We start from the raw sequence: 27,880 nt of genomic DNA on the forward strand, positions 1-27,880 counted from the left end.
ACTTTCTCATCACCATACAACCTTTCATTACTATCAGACTTTGGTACACCTAGGTACAACAACAATGGTGCAGCCCAATTACATAGATCTATCTTAGAGATAATGTTCTCAGTCTCTAGTCTTTTGAGTTCTTGCTCAACTTTCACCTTGAGTGCATATGATACAGGATGTGGCTTGCAGTAAACTGGTCTAGCATCCTTCTGTACCCTGACACTCGCCTTGAAGCCTTGGATCGGACTGCCCGTTTTGCAGAACACCTTTGGATACTTCTTGATGACATCATCCTTTGATGCAAATCTCATTTCAACACGAAAAATCTCACTCTAATCCAGCTTCAGTGATCCTAACCAATTTCTTCCTAGGAAGGCAGGCTTGTCTCCTGCCACTACTAATAGAGGCAAGCTCTGAAATTGATCCTTGTATTTCATCGGTACGGTGATACAATCTACCACAGGAATGTTCTCTCCCGAGTAGCCTCGCAGCTCTATCTTGGATTTCTCCAATGGGAAATCACGCAATTTGTCGAGGTATAGCAATTCCGGTAATACACTCATAGATGCACCAGTGTCGATTTCCATGGGTATCTTGGTTCCTGCAACATCTATGTGGATGATGATACTTTTCGAATCGCTGTTAGTTACCCTCGTGCTCCTGGTGATGTGTATTTCTAAAACCTCCCTGGCCTGTTGTTCTTCTTCCATGCTGTGTAGTCTCTGGGGATTTCTAATTATAGCTTTGAAAGTTGGTTTACTCTTCAATCGGCATGCCTTTGCAAGATGCCCAGTTTTCTTGCAGAAGAAACACTCTGCCTTCACATATGGACAACTTTGAGCAATGTGTTGTCCTAGGCACCGATAGCATGACTTCAATGTTCTGTTACCATTGCCAGTTGCTGAGACCTTGGGGGCCAATTGCCTTTAACTTTGAACCTGCAGGCGATTCACCTCAGTTGTCTGATGACTGGAAATGATACGAAATTCTCAGGAACATTGGTCGGCCATGTCCATTGACATAGCTATCTGACAAGCTAAGTCAAAAGTCAAGTTAGGAGTTGTTAATAACTTTTTTCTGATCACATCATTTTTCATCCCACAAACAAAAAAGTCAAGCAATGCTCTGTCCTGAAAGTTTCTGAAATTACAGTGAATAGATAATTTTTTAATGCTACACTGTACTCACTGATACTTTCGTCGGTTAACTGATCTCATATTCCGAAATGATAACTTTCAGCAATTTCCAGGGGCTCAGGATTGTAGTGCTGAGAATCTGCTTAAGTGATGTGTCCTTTGGCTTGACAGGCACAAGCAAATTTTTCAGGGTTTCATACACCTTGGGCCCTGCTTCAGTTAAGAAAATAGCCCGTTTTCTTTCCAACACCACCCGATTGTGGTTTTCATCATCAGGAACTTTGATGATACTATTTGCGGTGAAAAACATTTCTAGCTGCTCCACATATGCTCCAAAACTTTCACGGTCGCGTTGAAACTGCCCCACGCACCCTATTATTCCCATAGGCGCAGCCACCTGGACTCTGGCAGTTCAGCCAAGTGTGCTTGTAATTTACCTTGGATTTTTAGTTGTTAATCAAAATAGAGAAGCTCACAAAGTCTCTCTGTCAGATGGCTGAATCATCCACCAACAAAAATTTCAGTTAGGTTATCCGATTATCCTATCCTTCATCGTCAATGTTATGTTTTCGGTACAACCTCACAAACACACAGGCGTTAAGATGGCTGAAAGCTCAGGAAACAGTCAGATGACTTGTTCCTTTTTTATTGTTGTAAACAGCAATGGCTGCAATGCCACAGTAGTCCACTGGATGGAGCTATATATATTACACCTATGAGAAGAAATTAAGTGGAATGGGCCTATTCTCTGGAGATTAGAAGAATGAGAGTTGATCTCATTAAAATGTATCAAATTCTTTGAGGGCTTGACAGGGTAGATACTGAGAGGCAGTTTCCCTTGGCTGAAAAGTCTAGAACTAGGTTTCATGGTCTCAGAAAGAAAGAAGAAAGAAAGAAAGACTTGGATTTATACAATGCCTTTGACGATCCCTAGGCATCTCAAAGCGTTTTACAGACAATGAAGTACTTTTGGAGTGTAGTCACTGTTGTAATGTGAAAATAGAGTCAGCCATTTAGGACTGAGATGAGGAGAAATTTCTTTATGAAAAGAGTTGTGAATCTTTGGAATTCTTTACCCCAAAGGGCTGTGGATGCTCAGTCATTGAGTATATTCAAGATTGTGATCAATAGATTTTTGGACACTAAGGGAATCAAGGGATATGACAATAGGGCGGGAAAGTGGAGCTGATGTAAAAGTTCAGCCAGGATCTTATTGAATGGCGGAGTAGGCTCGAGGGGTCGTATGGCCCACTCCTTATCCTATTTCTTATCTTTATTCCACATCCACAAATTGGTGTCAGTGAATTGATGTCTCCACATTCAGCACAAAACAAATGAAAACCAGAATTGGCACCCACCATTCAATAGAGAACACGGGAAAGTGGTGCAAAGCAATAAATTTGATGCGATGTAACAAATTAACTGTATCAACAAATATCGAAAAACAACCATGCTTGGTGAATTATAACACTTCTTTTTCTGTCTCTGGCACTTCTATGTGGTGCTATCACTGTGGATTTAGCAGAGATAATGACAGGCTGTTCTGCTCTACCTGCAATGGTGCAGGTGCAGACTGGGCCAGCGGGAGAGAAGCTAGCATGTTGGATTCTAGTTGCGGGGAGGGGGGTGTGGGAGGTGGGGCGGCAATGGGCGAGACATGCAGATGATCTGAGAAAGCTGTGCACTTGCCTCTCCTCTTTTGCCATCCTCTCTCCCACTGGGCCAGCAGCACTTCACTCCTGTCTTTCTGTGGGAGAGCAGCTTGGAGGAGATCAGTGAAAACCAATGTTTGGTCTATCTGCTAGCTAGTCAAAGCTGGTAGAAGTATTGGTTGCCAGAGAATACAAATTCACCGTCTGTGCCTGAAAGGACTCATTTGTACGCCCTGATACAACATCTGTAGAGGCAACCAAATGCTCAATGGAACATTGCATCATGGAAAATCCCAGCAATAACTACTCACAATTGTCAAGGTGGACTTCTCCATCCTCTGTGCCATTGTATGCCTGGCAGGAATACCGGTACCTTGCACAGTTGCTGCTGAGCCACCAGCATTCTCCTTTTCATTAATGGCACCCAGGTTCTGCATCTCTGTGCTGCTGAGCAGAGCTTCAAGAGGATGGCACCCTCTGAACTGAAGTCTTCTCCGATGCCCCTGACACCACTCTCTGCTCGTGCTCACTTGTACTGTGACAATCACCAGGTGACAGCCCATCAAACTCTGTAACAGGCTCTGCTAATAAGCTAGTATCTGCACTGGTGCCTGCCATACATGTCTCCTGTGATGGTATACCCTCCTCTGATGGGTCTTTGTCCTCACCGGGCAGGGGCTTCTTTAGGGAAGGAAACCTGCTGTCCTTTTCTGGTCTGCCCTTAACTGCCCTCTGAAATGGCCTCAAATCACTACAAAAATTTACAATAAGAACAAAACCAGACAGATCACTCGCATCAGCCTACGCATTGGATTTGGACATGGTAAAGGCACAGCCAGCCCAGTTGACCCTTCCTCTCACATCTGGGGACTTGTGCCAAAATTGGGAGCCCTGTCCCACAGAAGAGTCCAGTAACAGCCTGATGTAGTCACATTCACAGAATCATACCTATCAGCCAAGATCTCAGACTCCTCCATCACCATCCTGGATTAATTATTCAGAAACATGATTTCAAATCCCACCATGGCAGTTTGTGAATTTGAAATCAGTTAATTAAATAACTCTGGAATAAAAAGCTAGTAATGGTGACCATGAAGCTATTGGAGTGTCTTAAAAACTCAACTGGTTCGCTGATGTCCAATATGTCCTGTCCCAACGACAGGACAGAACCACTAGAGGTGATGGCACAGTGGTATACAGTCGGGAGGTAGTGGCCCTGAGAGTCCTCAATATTGATTATGGACCCCATGAAGTCTCATGGCATCAGGTCAAACATGGGAAAGGAAACCTCCTACTAATTAGCACCTACTGTCCCACCTCAGCTGATGAATCAGTACTCCTCCATGTTGAACATCACTGAGGCAAGCAAGGGCACAGAATGTGCTCTGCATGGGGGACTTTAATATCCATCACCAAGGGTGGCTCAGTAGCACAACTACTAACCCAGCTGGCTGATTCCTGAAGGACATAGCTGCCGGACTGGACCTGCAGCATATAACATTCCCTGTAATTGTTACTGGGGCTGCGCGGCCCATTCAAAATAACATGCATGCACAATTTTTGCATTGAAAAGCCGTCAGGCCAGCTGCATGAGATTGCTAGAGAGCTGCACGACTGCTCAGCTTGAAAGGAACGTTGGTGCAGGTGGGGAGAGAACTAACATGAGGGAAAAACCTATTTATCTCATCCTCACCAATCGACTTGTCACAGATGTATCTGTCCATGACAATATGGGTAGGAGTGACTTCTGCACAATCCCTGTGGAGACGAAGTTCCGTTGTCACACTGAGGACACAATCTATCATGTTGTATGGCACTATCAACGTATTAAATGGGGTAGATTCGGAACAGATCTAGCAGCTCAAAAACTAGGCATCCGTCAGCCATCAGCAGCAGAAGAATTGTATTCCATCCCAATCTGTAACCCCATTGCTCGGCACATCCCTTACTCTACCATTGCCATCAAGCCAGGTGACTAACCCTGCTTAAAAGAGGAGTGTAGAAGAGCATCCAAGGAGTAGCACCAGGCCTACCTAAAAATGATTGCCAACCCTTGGAAGTACTTGACTGAGTGTGGCACCAAAAAGCCCAAAAGAAATTGAAGTCAATGGGAATCAGGGGGAAAATTGTCCACTGGCTGGAGTCATACTTAGCACAAAGAAAGATGGTTGTGGTTTTTGGAGGCCAATCATCTCAGCCCCAGGATATCAGTACAGGAATTCCTCAGGGCAATGTCCTAGGTCCAACAATCTTCAGCTGCTTCATCAATGACCTTCTCTCTATCATCAGACCAGGCGTGAGGATGTTCACTGATGATTGCACAGTGTTCAGATCCATTCACAACTCCTCAGATAATGAAGCAGTCCATGCCTGCATGCAACAAGACCTGGATGACATCCAAGTTTGGGCTGAAAAGTGGCAAGTAACAATCGCATCACCCAAGTGCCAGGCACTGACCATCTCTAATCATCTCCCCTTCACATTCAATGGCATTACCATCATCGAAACCTTCACCATCAACATCCTGTGGGTTACCATTGACTAGAAACCTAACTGGCCCAGCCACATGAATACTTTGGCTACAAGAGCAGGTCAGGGCTAGGTATTCAGTGGCAAGTGGCTCACCTCCTGACTCCCCAAAGCCTATCCACCACCTCCAAGTTCCTCTCAAAGTCACACACCATCCTGGCTTGTAAATATATGCTTCATCATCACTGGGTCAAAATCCTGGAATTCCCTACCTAACAGCACTGTGGGAGCACCTTCTGCACGACTGCAGCGCTTGAAGAAAGCGGCTCCCCACCACCTCTTCAAGGGTAATTAAGATGGGCAATAAATGCTGGACTTGCCATTAACGCCTACATCACATGAATTAATAAAAAATGAAAAATCATGTACAGAAAGCAAAATAAAAAGACAGAAAAAGATAGGATTAAGAGAGAGAGATTCATGAGACATAAAGATAAAGTAAAAAAGTTTTCTCTAAATTTGTTTATTTTTTAAAAATCTCCAACAATAATTAACATCTGAAGCAATTAGACTCCACACTTGTATAATTAATTTTCAGTGCCAGAGAGGTTATTTGGCAGTAATTAAGATTTATCATGCCATTACAAATGTAATTACACTGGAATGGACAAGCCCTCACTTTTTCTGGTGAGTTTAGTGTGTATATATCAGGTAAATACAGCAGCTTCACGCTGTTCCATCTATTTCAATGGCGAGTCTCTCAGCGAGATACCATTCTCGGGAAGCTTTTGGAGGAGCAGGTCATCTCGGACAGTAACTTCCTGATTTAAACATTTAACTGCGCATGTACAGCCACTGGACGTTGCTGTCCGAGTTGCATGTTAATAATGGTGAGCGCTGTTAGCCTCACTCATATTTCCAATGCAAATTCTGGACCAATGATTCACTTTTGGAATCATGGGCTCAATTTTCCCCATTGACCAGAAACCTAACTGGACCAGCCACATGAATACTTTGGCTACAAGAGCAGGTCAGGGCTTGATATTCATTGTCAAAGAAAAATCTTCCAAGTTTCCACATTTGACTTATTCCAGCCTGTCCTTTAGTTTTGGGAGTGGAGCCTTGACCCGCGCCAAAAAGATTGGGTTACCATGGTAACCAGGGACACAATGCGGGCTGAGGCTGGAAAGTGAAACATACAGCCAGCTCGCAACATGCACAAGCACATCAAAATACATTGCAGCAACTTACCAAGCACAAGCACAATACAGCAACTTACCTCCATCAAATTATTAAAGTTTTCCCCCGCACCCCTACCCCCTCCTGATGCCGGTCTCTGCTCCGATCCCAGGCCGAATGGCCTCCTCTCTCCCGATCCCCGCACCTGTCCCAGACCAAATGGCCTCCCGGTCCCGGTGCCTGCACCTATCCCAGGCCAAATGACCTGCCGGTCCTGGTCCCCGCATCTATCCCTGGCTGAATGACCTCCTTCCCCCCCCCTCCCCCCCACCTATCTCTGACCAAATGGCCTCCTCCCTCCTGGTCCCCGCACCTATCCCAGGCCAAATGGCCTCCTCCCGCCCAGTCCCACACCTAACTATACCCAAAAGGCTTTCCCTCCCGCTCTCCCATTCTTTCTTGCCTCTCCTTTGCTGCTGTCCGGGCATCTGTTGCGCTGATTTACTTACCGCCGATTTCCTTTAGTCACCAGAAGGTTTTTCTACAGAGGCCACATACGCTGGCCTAAGAAGAACTGGAGTAACTCTGAGCTGGCCAAATTAGCCTAACTGGCCAGAATTGGCGTGGGTGGCAGGTTATGCCCCCTTTGACTGAAAAAAATCAAACGTAAAAAAGTCATAACTAACTGAGTTACGCTGGTGCAAATTGATTGGCGAAACTTGTAGTTTTTAATTTAGGCCAAAAAAAGCGACCTGCGCCAAAAAAACACCGTAAATCACTGGGGAAAATTGAGCCCCATGTTCTTTGCTTGCATACAATTTTTCAACAATTTGATTGAAGATACAAAAATCTTTGAAATCTTGCTTCATAACAGCAACTTGCAATTGTATAGCACCTTTAATACAGAAAAACATCCCACATCACTTCACAGAAACACATTCAAACAAGAATTAGCACAAAGTTAAATAAGGAGATATGAGGAGAAGTGAATAAAAATTTTGGTCAAAGAGGTAGGTTTTATGGCAGATTTTAAAGAAGAATAGAGATGGAGAGGCATAAAGATTTAGGGAGGGAAATCCAGAGTTTAGGGTCTTGACGGCTGATGGCACAGCTGTCAATGTTGGGGTGAAGGGAATGGGTATTAACAAGAGGCTAGGTGTTTGAGGCGTTGGGGGATTGGGAACTAATGTAGGTCAGCGAGCACAGCAGTGGTGAATGAGGGGGACATATTGCGGTTTAGGATATGAGCAATAGAGTTTTGGATGGGCTGAAGTTTATGGGAGCTGGAGAATGGACAGCCAGCCAGAAGAGAATTGGAATAGTTTGCTGCAGATGATGTAGCCTTGGATGAGGATTGCGGTAGCAGATTAGCCGAGGCAGAGATAGAGATGGGTAAAGTTACAGAGGTAGAAGTATGCGATATTTGTGATGAAGATGATGAGGTGTAGGAAGCTCAGTTCAGGGAAAATAGGACATTGAGATTGCCAACAGTAAAATTCAACCTAAAACAGTGGCTGGGAAATGAGATAGAATTGATTGTGATGGCTCGGAGTTTGTGTAAGTGGCTGAAGACAATGGCTTCAGTCTTCTCAATGTTTAACTGAGGAAAATGCTGCTCATCCGTCATTCAAGCAAGCCGATTATCATCATAGGCAGTCCCTCGGAATTGAGGAAGACTTGCTTCCACTCTTAGCATGAGTTCTTAGGTGGCTGTACAGTCCAATACGAGAACCACAGTCTCTGTCACAGGTGGGACAAATAGTCGTTGAGGGAAGGGGTGGGTTGCCGCACGCTCTTTCCGATGCCTGCGCTTGACTTATGCATGCTTTCAACGACGAGACTTGAGGTGCTCAGCGCCCTCCCAGATGCACTTCTTCCACTTAGGGCGGTCTTTGGCCAGGGACTCCCAAGTGTCAGTGGGGATGTTGCACTTTATCAGGGAGGCTTTGACCTTGTAACGTTTCCACTGCCCTCTTTTGGCTCGTTTGCCGTGAAGGAATTCCGAGTAGAGCGCTTGCTTTGGGAGTCTCGCGTCTAGCATTAGAACTATGTGGCCTGCCCAGTGGAGCTGATCAAGTGTGGTCAGTGCTTCAATGCTGGGGATGCTGGCCTGGACGAGGATGCTAACATTGGTGCGTCTGTCCTCCCAGGGGATTGGTAGGATCTTGCGGAGAAATCGTTAGTGGTATTTCACCAACGACTTGAGGTGTCTACTCTACATGGTCCATGTTTCTGAGCCATAAAGGAAGGCGGGTATTACTACAGCCCTGTAGACCATGAGCTTGGTGGCAGTTTTGAGGGCCTGGTCTTTAAACGCTCTTTTCCTCAGGCGGCCAAAGGCTGCACTGGCGCACTGGAGGTGGTGTTGGATCTCGTCGTCAATGCCTGCTCTTGTTGATAGGAGGCTCCCGAGATAAGGGAAGTGTTTCACGTTGCCCAAGGCCGCGCCATGGATCTTGTAAGGGGTAATCTCGGGGGTCAGGTTCACCTCTGATCTTCTGAGCGGTTCGAATCGCTTCCACTCCTTGGGTTCTAGACTCTGTATTTATTTGGGGGATGTGGTATCGTGCAAGAGACAACTGGTTTGGTGCAAAAGAACTTTGATTTTATTAAAGACAAGAACATGCAATGTCAAACTTATAACTACTCTAATAAAGAACAGTACATGACACATTCAAAGGGGTTACAGTGAATAATACACCTCCCACCTCCCAATACCTAACACTGACTAGATTAGACTCCAGGGCAAACAGGGACTATGCTTACCAATCCTTTATGGTCAGTTGGCGGTAGTTCGCGATTTCGGAGTTCGCTGGATTCTGTAGGTTCTGCTTGCTGTACCCCAAACGTTGGAGAAGACTTCCTACTGCTCAATCCTCAGTTGGGTAGTGTATTCTGATGCGGTAGGGCACGTTTTGGACTTATGGGGTAAGTACCCGTTTTCTTTCGTTAGAAATAGGTTTAAAGTCTCTTTCGGTAATGTTTTCACCTGTTGGTAGTCAGGACTTAGATTGTAGAGTGGAAACTTTCGATTCTTCGGTTTCTTCCTTGTGGAATTTTGTTTCGAATTTGGTCGATCATGGTGGTTTTGGTGGTATCACGTTGGCTGTGGCCGGTTGCTGCCGCGATGGTGATGTTCTTCCTTCCTTTTCCGATTTCAGGACGTCAAGGCTGGAGAAGTTAGTTACAACTGCTGCGGTGGTCACTCTCCCTTCTTGATGCTAAGCGTCCGTAGCAATGTCTTCTGAGGCAGTAGCAACTGCATAGCATACCCTGTGTTAAAACAGGGCCCAGTTATGCTCTTAGAGCTGTTCTAATCTTTGCACCAAATCAGCCCGGATTCTTTGTTTAATTTTTGGCGGGCTTGGTATTTCTTTGTCATATTTTGGTGGGCTCATCAAAATGTTAACTTGTCTCGCGTGTGTCGATCTTCTAAATCTGTTTCTTGATGAAGATATTAGCTTGGTATTTGCAATGTCTGTTTGTGCTTGGAATTTTTCATGTGGGCTGGATGGGTCTTTGTTTGTTATGCATATACTGAAATGGCTTTCCAGATTCAGGTTGATGGTTAGCTATCTCTGGGTTAATTGTTGCTATGTTAATGTCTCCTGTGGAGAAGGGTTTTCGAATATCCACAATTCTCCAGACAATTTACTTTAGTTTCAATACCCAGACAGCTTCGATACTCAAACTTGTTTCTTTGTAGGATAGTCATCCTTTAGTTCTCTAGCCCTGCCCACACAGACGAAATTTGTCTCGTAAAATCCCAAATTTGATTAAAGTTCATAGTTTTTTCCTTGTGTACTTTAGGATTTCAAACTTTCTGGTAGATAGTTCCAAATTAAATTTCCTTTCCAATGAGTCCAAACACTGGGCGGTGGGGGGGGGGTTCCCACGAATTTTGCCCCCTTCAATCTTGATGACTGAGGGGCAGTGCTGTGCGACGAGGACAGGCTGGTGGAGGATCTTTGTCTGACTGATGTTTAGCGTAAGGCCCATGCTTTCGTACGCATCAGTAAATACGTCAACTATCTCCTGGAGTTCAGCCTCTGTATGTGCACAAGTATACAGAGACAGTGGAGGAGTCAAGTGAAACTGTGGACAGGCAGAGCTGGGTGCCATCAGCATATATGTAGAACTTAATGCCATGAATGGATGGTAGGGTAGGTGTGCAAAATGTACAAGCATTCTTGACCCATCAAGTATAGAATTAGCTGGCCCGTCCATTATGATCAGAAACAGTGGAACTGCTTTCATAGAAACATAGGAATTGCTAGACGAAATATCGCCTTCTAACATCCTGCTAGTCACATGATAATCGAGTCGTTGACTAATCATAGCAATCCATCTCTATCAATTAGTGTACAGTAGACACAAAAATGACATGAGGAAATCCTCTATGGTGAAGGGCTTTGGGAACAATAATTTAAAGTCTCCTTTTTCCTCCCAAGCATGCTACACTTGCCTTGTCATATCTCAAATTATTCATATGCCATAATCCCAAAATTATTTTCAGAACAAAAGCTATCCAATTTGAATTTCTGAGAGTTGAAGCAGTTTGCATTCTGGAAATTATTACCTTCCAACATTAACAGGAGGTTGGATGATAACACTGACACAAATTACTGCCAAGACAGGTAAAAAGTTTTAAAACTCAATATAAACAATTCACTATCTGTTGGAGTGAGACTCCACAGCTTCATTGTTCCCTAACTGGGTCTCCAATGTTGAGTGTTATGTCAGGATCACAAATTACGTTATTAACAGCATCCTTACAACATGAATAACCAGTCATAAATGGCTGCTGTAAGATAAATTTGCATTAACAGCATAAATCCACCAATCTCATGACACCCAATGATATAAACTTACATAGAATTTATAGCACAGAAACAGCTAATGCAGCCCAGCTGGCTTTATTAGTGACGATCTTATATTTATGGCCCCTAGTTTTGGAATCCCCTACCAGCAATTAATTTCAATGCGAGGCTCACAACAAGTTTTTGGGGGTTTTGTCGAGGCTAATGGTAAAAAGCATCCAGCAATTTGTGGAGAACCAGAATTTCATTACCTATATTTCCTTTGCCTCAAAATTACTGGATTTTATATAAACTATGGTGAGCGCAGTTAATCCGTCATTATTTTTCCAGCAATTTCTAGGCCAATATGTGCAAGAGTTTGTAATAAAGATGCCATTTTCTGCTGTATGATATATTAGAAAAAATTAGTATCTCAACAGTTTTGCATTTTAATTTAAAAATAAACCCCGGCTAAATGTTATGTATTTGAGGTGTCGTGGCAGTACTTCCAAAATCTATATTAGCACCAAAAGAATGAATGGATTTATAAACAGCAAAGGTATTTTTTGGCAAGCGGATTTCTAAATTATAAATGCAGTGTGTGCTTACCAAGAAAGTGCCACCTGTTGAGCACAAGCCTCTTTTAGAGGTTCAGTTGATGAAAATTTTATAAACTGGACTTGTCATATGTCAGCTTTAAATGTTCATCTTATATGGATACACATGATGACAACTGGATTAATGCTAAAGAATTCAAAACCAAATTACTGACGTTGCTTCTCTAATTATATCTTGATATTAGAATACCAGTTAATGCAATCATCAGGCTTTTGTACACTAATTATAGGAACTGGACCTGCTGTGCCCACAAAATAGAGCTCATATATAAGTTGTCCAGAGAACACAGAAAGCTGCTGGTGTCCCACCATCAGGGTAAGTTTCTCACTAACTTTCTTTATCTTAATTAGAGTATTGATATTTTTTCTCAGTGAAGCAGAGGGAGAGAGGAGCTCAACTAGTTATGCAAAATATTAAATTATATACCAGAAGAAAGCAATCCAGAAAATTATCTCAAAATAAGGGCCAAAGGGCATAAATGTAATTGGGATACATTTAAATCCGATCCAAAGAACTAAAACGAATTTATCGATTTTGTCTTTTCTTTTGCTAGAATTGCTGTGGAGGATTTTCTCTTACCTGGGACTGATAAAGGTAACTGATGTTAAGTCAAGCAAATGTAAATTACATTTCTTAAATAGAAAACTAATCAGAAAAGTTTAATACCATTGTTTAAAATTGAGTTTGATCGTAAATGTTGGTTATCTTTCAGTCATAGGATGTCAAGTTCAATTACATGTTAATTAGATTTTAATGGCGCCCCACCGGTTGTTATCCAATACCGCACTACAGGCACTAGAGCCCACACTGCGATATGTGGCCCACACTAGGTCCGTGCAGCACAGCAGGTTTCCAGTGACCCTTGTCACTGGATAAAGGCCTAGCTCTGTCAAGCCGATGTGCAACGGTCACCACACGTTAAAAAAAATCCACACGCAGGCATCTTCCACCCCTTCAATTGGAGTTCAGGACTGGAACATCAGGTCCTTCATTGAAACATCTGTGAACTCATGTGGAAGCAAGTTATCCTCGTTCTCAAGGGACTGCCTATGATAATTATGATAGGCAGCTGGTTCAGCATCGATAATAAAAGACCACCGGATGTCTCAAAGCACTTGTCATCCAATGAAGTACTTTTGGAGTGTCGTCACTGTTGTAATGTAGGAAACTCAGTACCCAATGTGCGCACAAGCAAGCTCGCTCTCACAAACAGCAATGTGCTAATGACCAGATAATCTGTTTTTGTTATGTTGATTGAGGGATAAATATTGGCCAGGACACCAGGGATAACGCCCCTGTTCTTCTTCGAAATAGTGCCATGGGATCTTTTATGTCCACTTAAGAGAGCAGATGGGGCCTCGGTTTAACAGCTTATCTGAAAGACAGCACCTCCAACAGTGCAGCACTGCCTCAGCACTGCATTGGAGTGTCAACCTAGATTTTGTACTCAAGTTCCTGGAGTGGGACTTGAACCCACAACCTTCTGACTGGAGTGCTACACATGGAGCATGAGCTGGCAATAGTATATAAACATGGCATATAAATACCCCACACATTCATTACAACAGTGGCGGGGCGATCATCATTTCCTACAATTATAAAACACGTAATCCAGAAGTATTTAGTGCAATTGAAACGTAATGTGCCTTGTATTATTTATATTCCATGCTTGAATCACATCGGTATTCTAAACATGCCAGACAAATAAACATTACATTAACAAGATGTGATTCGAACTATTGTCTCGTTTGCAGCACTAAACTGAGCGGTACAATTGCTCTGGTTTTGAGCATTTAAAGTCACAGTCCGCCTTTTTGCAGTAATATGAGAGCGGTAGACCAAAGATGCGATTTGTTAAGATTTTTAACGAACAATTATGCTTTATATGAGAAGCTACACTGAATGTGATGCTGATATTCAGTTCATTAATGTTCTTTGAACAGTCTTACAGTCTTGATATATAAACTATATTTTGCATTCTGGTGTCAAGTAAATCACAAAAATACACCAATTATTTGAAAGAATTAAAAAAAACTTGCGCTAAATAATAAAGCATATATTTAGTGGATCGTTTAAATTTAAACCTGTTAATAACATGTTATAAATTCATTCTACTCCATGATTTACTGCGACACGAAACAAAATCAAGTAAAAGAACAAGTGATCATCACAATTCAGAAATAAAATGATAGGAATTAATTGACCTTTTCCGAAAAGCAATAGCTAATTAAACTAAGTTCAAATATGAGCTATCTTGCGTTCTGATAAACAAAGGAATTATTTATTCGTGTCAAGAAGTAATGTCCTATATGCTGGATTTGTTCGGGATCACTTTATGGATGTACATATTTCAGCAATAAACCGACGCCATGGGGGATGCGGAAATGGCAGTGTTTGGAAAGGCGGCGCAGTTTTTGCGTAAGACTGATAAGGAAAGAGTGGAAGCTCAGAATCGACCATTCGATGCAAAAACTGCCTGCTTTGCCCCCGACGATAAAGAATTGTACGTTAAAGGTATCGTCAAGAGCAAGGAGGGTGGCAAAGCCACGGTGGAAACCGAGGACAAGAGGGTCAGTTGAAAATTTAAAAACAAATAAATCATTCTGAAAAGTTTTGTTGCCTTCATGAAAGTCACATTTCGTTAAATAACATGTTAGGTCTGTCGATTATTTTTCAGACTGTAACTGTTAAAGAAGACCTAGTCCTCCCAATGAACCCTCCAAAATTCGATAAAGTCGAGGACATGGTCATGATGACCCACCTGAATGAAGCCACTGTGTTGTACAACCTCAAAGAGCGTTACGCAGCCTGGATGATCTACGTAAGTACAATAGCTTCAGATTGCAAAATGAAAACGATAATTGAATAATTAATAGACCTGAATTCCTTTCTCCGACTTTAGACCTACTCTGGGCTGTTCTGTGTCACTGTAAACCCCTACAAGTGGTTGCCAGTGTATGATCCCGAGGTCGTGTCTGGTTACAGAGGCAAGAAGCGTCAAGAGGCTCCTCCCCACATCTTCTCCATCTCTGACAATGCTTATCAGGCCATGTCAACCGGTAAGTATGTAGGTTGTGATTATAGATTTTTTTGCTGTCCAGACTCAATGGGCTAGACTTTCCACTTCACATCACCCATCTATGGCCCATCTATCGCCCAAAACGGACCTCTATCGTCCATTTTGAGCAAAAAGTGGAAACTAGGCCAGAAATATCGCCGGAAAAACAGGTGCCTAAGTTTCCACTTTGATCACCCAAATGATCGCCCAAATGATCGCCCACATAAGGCCCATCCCAAGTTTCGGCACCTAGCATGCACTTCGCTGGGCCGATGCAAGGCCCAAAATAGTGCTGAGAAATAGTTGCTTTTACTGGGCTTAAGAGAAGGAATGGCACTACGGACACCATTTTGAAGATCAGAGGAAGGGTGGAGGCATAGTTGTGAGTTATTGAGAGAGTTAATTTAAAGATAATTGTACTCAGAATATTGGAACAGGGAATATAAAGAGGTATTATCAAGTTATTTTGTAAATAGGCTATATGTAGTGAAATTATTTTGGGAATAGATTTTACATAGTGAAATAATTTACTGATATTATTGGGGCCTATCAAACTGACTGGTATACAGCGGAGAGTACAGAGATTGCAGAGTACAGTGATTAGAGAGTATAGAGTAGAGAGATTATATTAAATTAGTGAAAGTAATTATTGATAGTGATATGGGGCCTATGCTTTCTCTGCCTTTAATTGCAACTGCTCACACTGCTACTGAAAGGATCAATCGAAGAGGTGGCACAGTAATGCGTAGACGGAGATGAAGACAGAGGAGGAGACTGAATAGCCAACGAAGGTACTTGGAAAAACAATCTTACCTGAACTTGTCTGAAAATGCTTGTCTTCGGAGGCTGCGATTTCGGAAGGAGGTCATTGATGAGATATGTCAACTCGTCAAGGGTGATCTGCAGTCTTCCAGCACCATCAGAACCGCACTGTCCATTGAGGTGAAGGTTACTGCTGCCCTAACCTTCTACGCATCGGGATCTTTTCAAGCTTCATCTGGTGACATCTGCCATATCTCTCAGCACGCTACACACTACTGCATGCGACAGGTGACTGAAGCTCTTTACGCTCACAGGATGGACTTCATAAGCTTCCCAGTGACCAGGGAGGCACTGACCGAAAAGGCTTTGGGTTTCTCGAGAATAGCAGACTTACCCCAGGTGCAGGGAGCAATAGACTGCACTCACATTGCCCTGAAAGCACCCTTAAAGAACACGGAGGTTTTTCATAACAGAAAGGGGTTCCACTCATTAAATGTGCAGCTTGTTGTCGATCACAATCAAACAATTCTGACAGTAAGTGCTACATATCCTGGCAGCATCCATGATGCGCACATTCTACGTGAATTTGCTATCCCTGACCTGTTTGTCAATCAGCCGGAAGGTCACGGTTGGATGCTGGGGGATAAACGATATGGCCTTGCCAGTTGGCTGATGACCCCTCTGCGTAATCCCGTCACTGAAGCACAGAAACGTTATAATGAAAGTCACATAGCGACTCGCAACATCATTGAAAAGACAATTGGAGTCCTAAAGCAGTGCTTCAGAAGCCTGGATCATTCTGGAGGCAGCCTACACTACCACCCTGACCAGGTCGCAGAGTTTATTGTGGTGTGTGGCATGCTGCAAAACCTAGCTATAAGAAGAGGACAAGTAATGCCAGATAGGCTGTAGGTCCACCTCCAGAAGGAGGGGAGACAGAAGAATCAGCCGGCGAGGATGAAGAGGAGGAAGAGGCGGAAGAGGACGCAGGCAAGGACATAGGGGAGCGCAATCAGCCTGGCGATCTAGCACCGGGATGACCACCTGCCCCCCGAAGACCAGTAGCCAGGGGCAGTTATACGGCCACTAAGCTGTTGTGTCAGCAGCTAATTAATGAACGCTTTGCATGAACTATCATTGTAGATTTTCAAATGTTCATTTACAGTTATGGTTAATCAAAAGTTTCATTTGCATGGGGTTCTCATTGTTGTCTTGCCTGTACTGGCCTATCATCGGCATTAGTGGTTACTTTAAGTAAAGTTTAAGGAAAGTACTGCTACAGTAAGAGAATAAACAAATAAGGATGAACAACTGTAAATTTGTTAACTAATCAAAGCTAAAAGGCACAAAAACATTTGTTGAATTAAAAGTTTTTATTAACAAAGAAGAAAACTATTTTTAAAAAAAATAACACCCTCCCTCTACCAACTCCTCCACCCCCCAAACCCACCCTTTCCTTCAAATCCCAACGAATTAAACACAACGATAACGATAACGATAACAATTAACATTAAGACAACCATAACAATAACAATTAACAATAACAATTCAAAAATTAAACAAGTAAACAATGCTAAACAAACCCTCCCATCCTACCTGTGGCCACGTTTCCCTCCAGGTCCTTTCCCGCCCCGTGTTCTTACCCCACCCACCCGTTTTGGTCTACGCAGACCGATGCCAAGACGTTGTGCAGTGTGGGACGACAAGACTTCCTGCCGTGGTGGCGGTGAAGGAGAGGAAGTTGAAGCCTGATGCTCGACTTCTGAGTCCGGAGGAATGGTGTCCTCCATAGTTGCTTGCGTGCTGTGAGCTGACACGACACCTTGGGGTGCAGCACCGTGTGCAGCCAACAACACATGCCGAAGGGCATTGGTTGCGGCGATCGGCTCATTAATTGCCTCCAACGTCTCCCGTGCTGTCTGTGATTGCACGGAAGACCAGTTGGAGAAGTTTGTGCTGAACTCGCTCCAGGTTGTCGGAAACTGGCTCCAGTTCTCGGAGAACTTGCTCCAGCTTGCGAAGAATTGGTTCCAGATGGCGGAGAAACCTGCGAAACCCTGGATAAGGTCGCGACCGATTGTGACCATCTCCCTCCACAGGGATATTAAGCTCTATGTCTGGCCCTCCATGGCAGACGATTGCCCACCACACTGACCTGACCTCCATGGGGTTGGTGTTGGCAAAATTTCAAACCTTGGCGTCACCACCTGTACACCGTTTGTTCCCGGTGCCTCTTTCATCTCAATTGAGATGGCCGCAGATTGTTCCCCCCCGCCACCCCCCACAAAAACAAGGTCATCTTCCCCCTTCTCCTCCAATACATATGACTAATTTTCAATACCCTATATGCACAAAGGCTGACAAAACCTCATTCGTGAATCATGAATACCTCAAAAGTCATAAAGCATTACCATAAAGCATTATCATTGAAGGACATTACAAGAGATATTTTAAAGATGTATTTGATCATGTTTGATACATTGCACAGTTCCCATTACTCATGAGACTCGAGGGTGGGTTCGGCTACACCACGTGTTGTGACCGAACGGCTGTCAGGCCTCACTAGGGTGACCGCAAGCTCCTCGTATTCACTTAATATTTGGATCTGAGCCGAGCCACCGCCTGTCCTCCTTTTCACGGCTCTATTTAGTGAAATCTTTTTCTGTAAATGATAAGATAACTTTGCATGGCATAAGATAATTGACTTGGTAATAAACATTTCAGATTGACATAATTAAATGTTCGATTAGAACCTTGCATTGAATATGAACAATAGGAACAATATTCCACAATATAAAATTCAACTTAGTCTTAGGATGCATAAATTATTTCATAAATTAATTAATTAATACTATAACAAAATGACATTGAATATTCCAATTTAAACTTCCAAACATCATTTAAATATAAAATATGTATAATTTTAAATATAAAATGCAACTTACTCTGGCTGCAAACAGCAGGCTGTTCCATCTTTTGCGGCACTGGTCCGGTGTCCGCACTTCATTGGACATTGATGTCACCACGTTGGCAATCTCTGCCCATATTCGACGGTATGCACAGGGTGGTGGTTTCCCCTGCCCACCCCGGGTTAAGTCCGCCCACCTGCTGCTCACGATGCTCACTAGAGCCTCATTTGCCTCCTCGCTAAAGGGCTTATTTTTGATTCTCGATGAAACCAGAATCACCGAACAAATTTATGTAACATTCGCTCTGTTGTCTGAACTCAGCGTTGATCTTGTAATTATCTTATTTACAGATCGTGAAAACCAGTCCATCTTGATCACGTAAGTGTTGGTGGTTTAATATACCCTCCTAGAAGTTGGTTGTTATCTGATTCAATTGTAATCCACTCTGACCACATTTCCACTCCATCACCAAAACTGCTGACATGAACCTCTATAACATCGCCAGTCTCCAACCCTGCCTCAGCTTATTTGCTCCTGAAAACCTCTATCCATGCTTTTGTTACCTCTCGGCCTGACTATCCCAATGCTTTCATGACCGGCCTTCCATTTTTCACCCTCCATACACTTGAGCTCATCCAAATGTTTGCTGCCAAAGCCTAACTCGTACCAGGGTTCACTAGGGTTCACCGATTACAACTGTGCTCGCTCCCCTCCAACAATGCCTTATTTTAAAATTCTCATTTATGTTTTGAAATCCCTCCATGGTTTTGCCTCTCCTCATATCTGTAACGACCTCCAGCAGTACAACCCTCTGAGATTTCTGCACTCCTCCAATTCTGGCCTCTTGTGCATCCCCAATTTTAAATTGCTCCACCCTTGCTGGTTGCGGCTTTAGCTGCTGAGGCCCGAAGCTCTGGAATTCCCTCCTTAAACCTCCTTTAAGGCATTCCTTAACACCTAACTCTTTGACCAAGTTAACTGATAGAATTGTAATTAACTCCAGTATTATGCTTCATTCTTCTTCTCTTCGGCAGTCCCTCGGAGTCGAGGGTGACTTGCTTCCACACTAAAAATGAGTTCTCAGGTGGGGATGTTGCACTTTTTCAAGGAGGCTTTGAGAATGTCCTTGAATCGTTTCCTCTGCTCACCCAGGGTTCGCTTGCCATGTCGGAGATCCGAGTTTTGGGAGTCTCGTGTCAGGCATGCGGACGATGTGCCCCTCCAGCGGAGTTGATTGAGTGTGGTCAATGCTTCAATGCTGGGGATGTTGGCTTGAGTGAGAACACTAACGTGCACGGATCCTGTCAATGGAGTTGCAGGATGGTACGGAGGCAACGTTGGTGGTGCTTCCCCAGTGTTTTGAGGTGCCTGCTGTACATAGTCCATGTCTCTGAGCCATATAGGAGGGCGGGTATCACGACTGCTCTGTAGACCATGAGCTTGGTGCCAGGATTGAGGTCCTGGTAATTGCTTCATTAGGGCAGTAATTGTTGACTTCTTCATTTTCTACTCCCACCTCTTGCAGCGGAGAATCTGGTGCTGGAAAGACTGTGAACACGAAACGTGTCATCCAGTACTTTGCATCAGTTGCATGCACTTCTGACAAGAAGAAGGAGGATCAACCAGCTGGGAAGATACAGGTGAGACAAAACTGATACAAGGTACAATAAAACATGGTAACTTCTTGTTTAGCTGTAATTCATTTCTTCGCGTGGTAAATGCTCCAACTCATAGTAATCAAAAGTATTTCTGCAGGGGTCCCTGGAGGATCAAATCATCCAGGCTAACCCATTGCTGGAAGCCTTTGGTAATGCCAAAACAGTGAGAAATGACAACTCGTCTCGCTTCGTAAGTTTCTTGAATATGTCCTACAGTTGCATCTATTGCACCCTATAATGTGCACGATATTGATTAACAATCCAGTGTAACAATCAAGATTTTTCAATAACGCAATGATATTGTGCGCGTGTTGTGAAATCGTGTTTCAAATCTCTGACTTGAATAATCTTTACATTTCAAGGGTAAATTCATCAGAATTCATTTTGGCGCCACCGGGAAACTGGCTTCTGCTGATATTGAAACCTGTAAGTACCGTTGAACTTGATTTGCAAATATCAGCCGTAAATCAAGTTGTTGATATGTAGACTGGTTCTTCAGTAAATCCACATTTGTATTTCCACATGTCTCTCCAGATCTACTGGAAAAATCCAGAGTAACATTCCAGCTAAAAGCTGAAAGGAGTTACCACATTTTCTACCAGATGATGACAAACCATAAACCAGAAATTGTTGGTAAGGACGGAAGTTTTGGAATGTCGTAGCCCTGAATTATTTTTCTTGTTTGCTAAAATGGTGACTGTTAGTTATAACGGATTGTGATATGTTAATGTTTACAATATACCTTTATCTTACTCACAAGTCTTCTTAAAAAACATTTTGTTTTCCTCAGAATCTTGTCTCATTACCACCAACCCCTATGATTATCAATTCATCAGTCAGGGTGAAATTACTGTCAAGAGTATTGACGATACGGAAGAACTGGTAGCGACTGATGTGAGTATCAGTTGCATCTGTACCTTTATTTTTTATCGCCATTTATGCTTCATAAGGAATGTGCATATATGACCAACCATTACCAATTATCCATTTTGGTACAAACATGCATGTCTAGAACTTACGTGATATGGAATAAATAGGGATTATCAAAAAAGATCATCTACACTGTTAGTAAAAAAAAAAGTTACATTTTTAAAAATATTGGGGTACAAAATCTGGCATAAAACCGTTTTAAAGTAAATTTTTTAAATTTTTGCACAACTAAGTATATTAGTGTTTCTGTTGGATTCTAACTTTATCGTTTGGATTTAAAGACCGCTATCGATATTCTGGGCTTCGTTATTGATGAGAAATGGGGCATTTACAAATTCACTGGTGCAGTAATGCACTTTGGTAACATGAAATTCAAGCAAAAACAGCGTGAAGAGCAGGCTGAGCCCGATGGCACAGAAGGTAACAGTTTCATACGTCTCACTTCACTACAGCATTTACTAACATTTATATATTCAAATTAAAAAATGTTTACAGTGCTATATTTTGGAATTACATTATTCATGGAAACAGAATAATTTGTAGATTGTCTATATCCCCAATATCTGTATGATTAATGTCCTGCGTCTGAATGTGAGTTCTCGTGTGGGTCCTTACTCCATCCGTGGCACCTCCCAAACCTGATCTCAGCTCACTCGTTCGTTCGATGGTGATTGTTCAGTTATTTTTCCTGGTTTAAAATTGTAACTTTATCACCAGGAAAGGCCAACATCTTTGGATGGGTATTTAGCGTTTTTTATTCTTGCCCGTGCTAAAATCTACCTCTGGCACACCAACAGCAGCAGATAACATATGCACTGCGATTGAGATGCGGAGGTTGCTGTCGGTGGGTACCCTGCTCCACCACAGGGTGCGCTGTTGCAGTCTTCGTAGATGAAATCAACACAAAATCAGAAAATTCCGGGCCATTGTTTTTGCTGCCATTGTGAAGGGGGAACCATTTTGCAGCAAAGCTGTGGATGGTATGTAAATGGATCCTTAGAGTGTCTTAATTGCAGAATTAGAGACCACTGTTTCCTGAACCATTTATCCTACCAGGACACATTGAGCACTGCTTATCAAAAGATCAGAAGTTTCTGCAAGCTGAGGGCTACTGGGACTTCCTGTTGGTGATTTCGAGGCTGCTATTCCAAAGCAGCATATTCTGTGTTCACCACAAGCAATGCAACAGAAGATACTCTGGTTTGATACTCTGGTCATCCCCCTGCAAAACAGATACACCGCTTTGAGTTCTGTTGAGGGTGATGATTCATCAGGGGAGGGCAGCAGCAGCCAAGTTCATGGCACCATGGCTAGCTCTGCTGCACATGAGGGCAGAAAAAAGAGTGGGAGAGCGACAGTGATAGGGGATTCAATTGTAAGGGAAATAGATAGGCGTTTCTGCGGCCGCAACCGAGACTCCAGGATGGTATGTTGCCTCCCTGGTGCAAGGGTCAAGGATGTCTCGGAGCGGGTGCATGACATTCTGAAAAGGGAGGGTGAACAGCCAGTTGTCTTGGTGCACATTGGTACCAACGATATAGGTAAAAAAAAGTTCCTACGAGACGAATTTAAGGAGCTAGGAGCTAAATTAAAATGTAGGACCTCAAAAGTAGTAATCTCGGGATTGCTACCAGTGCCACGTGCTAGTCAAAATAGGAATTGCAGGATAGCTCAGATGAATACGTGGCTTGAGCAGTGGTGCAGCAGGGAGGGATTCAAATTCCTGGGGCATTGGAACCGGTTCTGGGGGAGGTGGGACCAGTACAAACCAAACGGTCTGCACCTGGGCAGGACCGAAACCAATGTCTGAGGGAGAGTGTTTGCGAGTGCTGTTGGGGAGGAGTTAAACTAATATGGCAGGGGGATGGGAACCAATACAAGGAGACAGAGGGAAACAAAATGGAGACAAAAGCAAAAGACAGAAAGGAGATGAGTAAAAGTGGAGGGCAGAGAAACCCAAGGCAAAAAACAAAAAGGGCCACTGTACAGCAAAATTCTAAAGGGTCAAAGTGTAATAAAAAGGCAAGCATGAAAGCTCGGTGCCTCAATGCAAGGAGTATTCGGAACCCAGGAGAGGGCTCTGAGCTAGTTAGAGTGGGTGAGAGCTCAGATGAACAGGAACCCAAGAAAGAATGCAAAAGGCAGGAGGCAACAGAGCAGAGTAGCACTGGGGTAAGTGTAAACCACAAGATGATAGGAAGGGACAATATGTATGAATATAAAGGGGCTGCAGGAGGGGTCAAAACTAAAACTCATGGTTTAAAAACTAGTTTAAAAACACTCTACCTAAACGCACGCAGCATTCGAAATAAAGTAAATGAGTTGACGGCACAAATTATTGCAAATGGGTATGATTTGGTGGCCATTACAGAAACGTGGTTGCAGGGTGGCCAAAACTGGGAATTAAACATACAGGGGTATCTGACAATTTGGAAAGATAGACAAGAAGGGAAAGGAGGTGTGGTAGCTCTGTTAATAAAGGATGATATCAGGGCAGTTGTGAGAGACGATATTGGCTCTAATGAACAAAATATTGAATCATTATGGGTGGAAATTAGAGATAGTAAGGGGAAAAAGTCACTGGTGGGAGTAGTTTATAGGCCCCCAAATAATAACTTCATGATGGGGCGGGCAATAATCAAAGGAATAATGGAGGCATGTGAAAAAGGAACGGCAGTAGTCATGGGGGATTTTAACCTACATATCGATTGGTCAAATCAAAATCGCACGTGGTAGCCTTGAGGAGGAATTCATAAGATGCATACGGGATTGTTTCTCAGAACAGTATGTTACAGAACCTACAAGGGAGCAAGCTATCTTAGATCTGGTCCTGTGTAATGAGACAGGAATAAAAAACGATCTCCTAGTAAAAGATACTCTCGGAATGAGGATCACAGTACGGTTGCATTTGTAATATAGATTGAGGGTGTGGAAGTAGTGTCTCAAACGAGCGTACTATGATTAAACAAAGGGGACTAGAGTGGAATGAGGGCAGAGTTGGCTAAAGTAGACTGGAAACACAGACTAAATGGTGGCACAATTGAGGAACAGTGGAGGACTTTTAAGGAGCTCTTTCATAGTGCTCAACAAAAATATATTCCAGTGAAAAAGAAGGGCGGTAAGAGAAGGGATAACCAGCCGTGGATAACCAAGGAAATAAAGGAGAGTATCAAATTAAAAACCAATGTATATAAGGTGGCCAAGCTTAGTGGGAAAGTAGAAGATTGGGAAAATTTTAAACGACAGCAAAGAATAACTAAGAAAGCAATAAAGAAAGGAAAGATAGATTACGAAAGTAAACTTGCGCAAAACATAAAAACGGATAGTAAAAGCTTTTGCCGATATATAAAATGGAAAAGAGCGACTAAAGTAAATGTTGGTCCCTTAGAAGATGAGAAGTGGGATTTAATAATGGGGAATGATGAAATGGCTGAGACCTTAAACAATTATTTTGCTTCAGTCTTCACAGTGGAAGACACAAAAACCATGCCAAAAATTGCTGGTCACGGGAATGTGGGAAGGGAGGACCTTGAGATAATCACTATCACTAGCGGGGTAGTGCTGGACAGGCTAATGGGACTCAAGGTGGACAAGTCCCCTGGTCCTGATGAAATGCATCCCAGGGTATTAAAAGAGATGGCGGAAGTTATAGCAGATGCATTCATTATAATCTACCAAAATTCTCTGGACTCTGGGGAGGTACCAGCGGATTGGAAAGCAACTAATGTAATACCTCTGTTTAAAAAAGGGGGCAGACAAAAGGCAGGTAACTATAGGCCGGTTAGTTTAACATCTGTAGTGGGGAAAATGCTTCAAGCTATCATTAAGGAAGAAATAGCGGGACATCTAGATAGGGATAGTGCAATCAAGCAGACGCAACATGGATTCATGAAGGGGAAATCATGTTTAACTAATTTACTGGAATTCTTTGAGGATATAACGAGCATGGTGGATAGAGGTGTACCGATGAATGTGGTGTATTTAGATTTCCAAAAGGCATTCGATAAGGTGCCACACAAAAGGTTACTGCAGAAGATAAAGATATGCGGAGTCAGAGGAAATGTATTAGCATGGATCGAGAATTGGCTGGCTAACAGAAAGCAGAGAGTCAGGATAAATGGGTCCTTTTCGGATTGGAAATTGGTGGTTAGTGGTGTGCCACAGGGATCGGTGCTGGGACCACAACTGTTTACAATATACATAGATAACCTGGAAGAGGGGACAGAGTGTAGTGTAATAAAATTTGCAGATGACACAAAGATTAGTGGGAAAGCGGGTTGTGTAGAGGACACAGAGAGGCTGCAAAGAGATTTAGATAGGTTAAGCGAATGGGCTAAGGTTTGGCAGATGGAATACAATGTCGGAAAAGGTCATCCACCTTGGAAAAAAAACAGTAAAAGGGAATATTATTTGAATGGGGAGAAATTACAACATGCTGCAATGCAGAGGGACATGGGGGTCCTTGTGCATGAATCCCAAAAAGTTAGTTTGCAGGTGCAGCAGGTAATCAGGAAGGCGAATGGAATGTTGGCCTTCATTGCGAGAGGGATGGAGTACAAAAGCAGGGAGGTCCAGGTGCAACTGTATAGGGTATTGGTGAGGCCGCACCTGGAGTACTGAATGCAGTTTTGGTCACCTAACTTAAGGAAGGATATACTAGCTTTGGAGGGGGTACAGAGACGATTCACTAGGCTGATTCCGGAGATGAGGGGGTTACCTAATGATGATAGATTCAGTAGACTGGATCTTTACTCGTTGGAGTTCAGAAAGATGACGAGTGATCTTATAGAAACATTTAAAATAATGAAAGGGAGAGACAAGATAGAGTCAGAGAGGTTGTTTCCACTGGTCGGGGAGACTAGAACTAGGGGGCACAGCCTCAAAATACGGGGGATCCAATTTAAAACCGAGTTGAGAAGGAATTTCTTCTCCCAGAGGGTTGTGAATCTGTGGAATTCTCTGCTCAAGGAAGCAGTTTAGGCTAGCTCATTGAATGTATTCAAATCACAGATAGATAGATTTTTAATCAATAAGGGAATTAAGGGTTACAGGGAGCGGGCGGGTAAGTGGAGCTGAGTCCACGGCCAGATCAGCCATGATCTTGTTGAATGGCGGAGCAGGCTCGAGGGGCTAGATGGCCTATTCCTGTTCCTAATTCTTATGTTCTTATGATATAGAATCATAGAATGGTTACAGCACAGAAAGATATCATTCGGCCCGTCGAGCCGGAGCCAGCTCTCTGCAAGAGCACTTCAGCTAGTACTACTCCCCCATCCTTTCCCCTGCAACTTTTTATCCTTCAGGTACTTATCCAATTCCATTTTGAAAGCCACGATTGAATCTGCCTCCAACCACTCTCTCAGGCAGTACATTCCAGATCGTAACCACTTGCTGCGTAAGCAAATTTTTCCTCATATCGCCTTTAGTTCTTCTGCCATTCACCTTAAATCTGTGTCCTTTGGTTCTTGACCCTTCCACTAGTTTCTCTCTTTCTACTCTGTCTACACCTTAATGATTTTGAACACCTCCATCAAATCTCCTCTCAACATTCTGTTCTGAGGAGAACAATCCCAGCTTCTCCAGTCTATGCACGTAACTGTCGTCCCTCATCCCTGAAACCATTCTTGTAAATATTTTCCGTGCCCTCTCTGAGGCCTTCACATCCTTCCTAAAGTGTGGTGCCCAGAATTGAACACAATACTCCAGTTGAGGTCGGACCAGTGTTTTATAAAGGTTTAGCATCACTTCTTTGCTTTTGTATTCTATGCCTCTGTTTATGAAGCCCAGGATTCCGTCGACTTTTTAACAGCTTTCTCAACCTGCCCTGCCACCTTCAACAATTTGTGCACATATATTGCCAGGTCTCTCTGTTCATGCATCCCAACTTTAGAATTGTACACTTTAGTATATATTGCTTCTCCTCGGTCTTCTTACCAAAATGTATCACTTTTCACTTTTCTGTGTTAAATTTAATCTGCCACGTGTCCACCCATTCCACCAGCCTGTCCATGTACTCTTGAAGTCTATGTAATCCTTCTCACTGTTCACTATACTTCTAAATTTTGTGTCATCTGTAACTTTTGGAATTGTGCCCTGTACACCCAAGTCCAAGTCATTAATATATATCAAGAAAAGCAGTGGTCCTAGCACTGACCCCTGGGGATCACCAATGTGTACCTTACTCCAGTCCAAAAACAACCGTTCACCATTAGTCTGTTTCCTGTCACTTAGCCAATTTCGTATCCATGCTGCCACTGTCCCTTTTATTCAATGGGCTTCAACTTTGCTGGCAAGCCTATTGGGCCCAAATTTCCACAAGAAAAAAAACGGGCGCCCCTCCGAGCTGGGCGCCCGTTTCTCGCGCCTAAAACGGCGCCTAAAAAAATCCTCGGCATTCTCCACCTACTTACAGGTCCCCTGGCCCGAGGCGCATTCCGCACGAGCTGTGGGGGGGCGGAGCCAGGTCCCGGCGCTGAAAACAGTGCCGGGACCTCTGCACATGCGCGCTACAGTCGGCACGCAAGTGCAGTAGCTCCAGGCGCCGAACTGTGTGGGAGGGGCCCGAAGCACGCAGCCTCTAGCCCTGGCTGAATGGCCTCACTGGGGCTGCGTCAATGAGGCTCCTCCCACGGCCAGCTCCTGCTCCCCACCCCGACCAGACCCGACACTCGCTCCCCCGCCCGCCGACCAGACCCGACCCGACACCCACGCACCCCCCC

General features: G+C 43.5%; 1 protein-coding gene across 1 annotated transcript in view; it reads left to right on the top strand.

Annotated features, from left to right (window-relative positions):
- The first annotated feature begins 14,213 nt into the window (after positions 1 to 14,213).
- The window catches only part of LOC139226204 (myosin-4-like), a 37,856-nt gene continuing 24,189 nt past the window's right edge, over positions 14,214 to 27,880 (top strand). Inside the window, exons 1-10 of the mRNA XM_070856834.1 lie at positions 14,214 to 14,414; positions 14,522 to 14,665; positions 14,747 to 14,903; positions 18,924 to 18,951; positions 20,099 to 20,213; positions 20,329 to 20,421; positions 20,594 to 20,657; positions 20,766 to 20,864; positions 21,022 to 21,125; positions 21,443 to 21,581. Coding sequence (XP_070712935.1) covers positions 14,214 to 14,414; positions 14,522 to 14,665; positions 14,747 to 14,903; positions 18,924 to 18,951; positions 20,099 to 20,213; positions 20,329 to 20,421; positions 20,594 to 20,657; positions 20,766 to 20,864; positions 21,022 to 21,125; positions 21,443 to 21,581 — 1,144 coding nt within the window. The remainder of the gene's footprint in view (positions 14,415 to 14,521; positions 14,666 to 14,746; positions 14,904 to 18,923; positions 18,952 to 20,098; positions 20,214 to 20,328; positions 20,422 to 20,593; positions 20,658 to 20,765; positions 20,865 to 21,021; positions 21,126 to 21,442; positions 21,582 to 27,880) is intronic.

This window comes from Pristiophorus japonicus, chromosome 16 (assembly GCF_044704955.1).
Source record: "Pristiophorus japonicus isolate sPriJap1 chromosome 16, sPriJap1.hap1, whole genome shotgun sequence".
Taxonomy (NCBI): Eukaryota; Metazoa; Chordata; class Chondrichthyes; family Pristiophoridae; genus Pristiophorus; species Pristiophorus japonicus.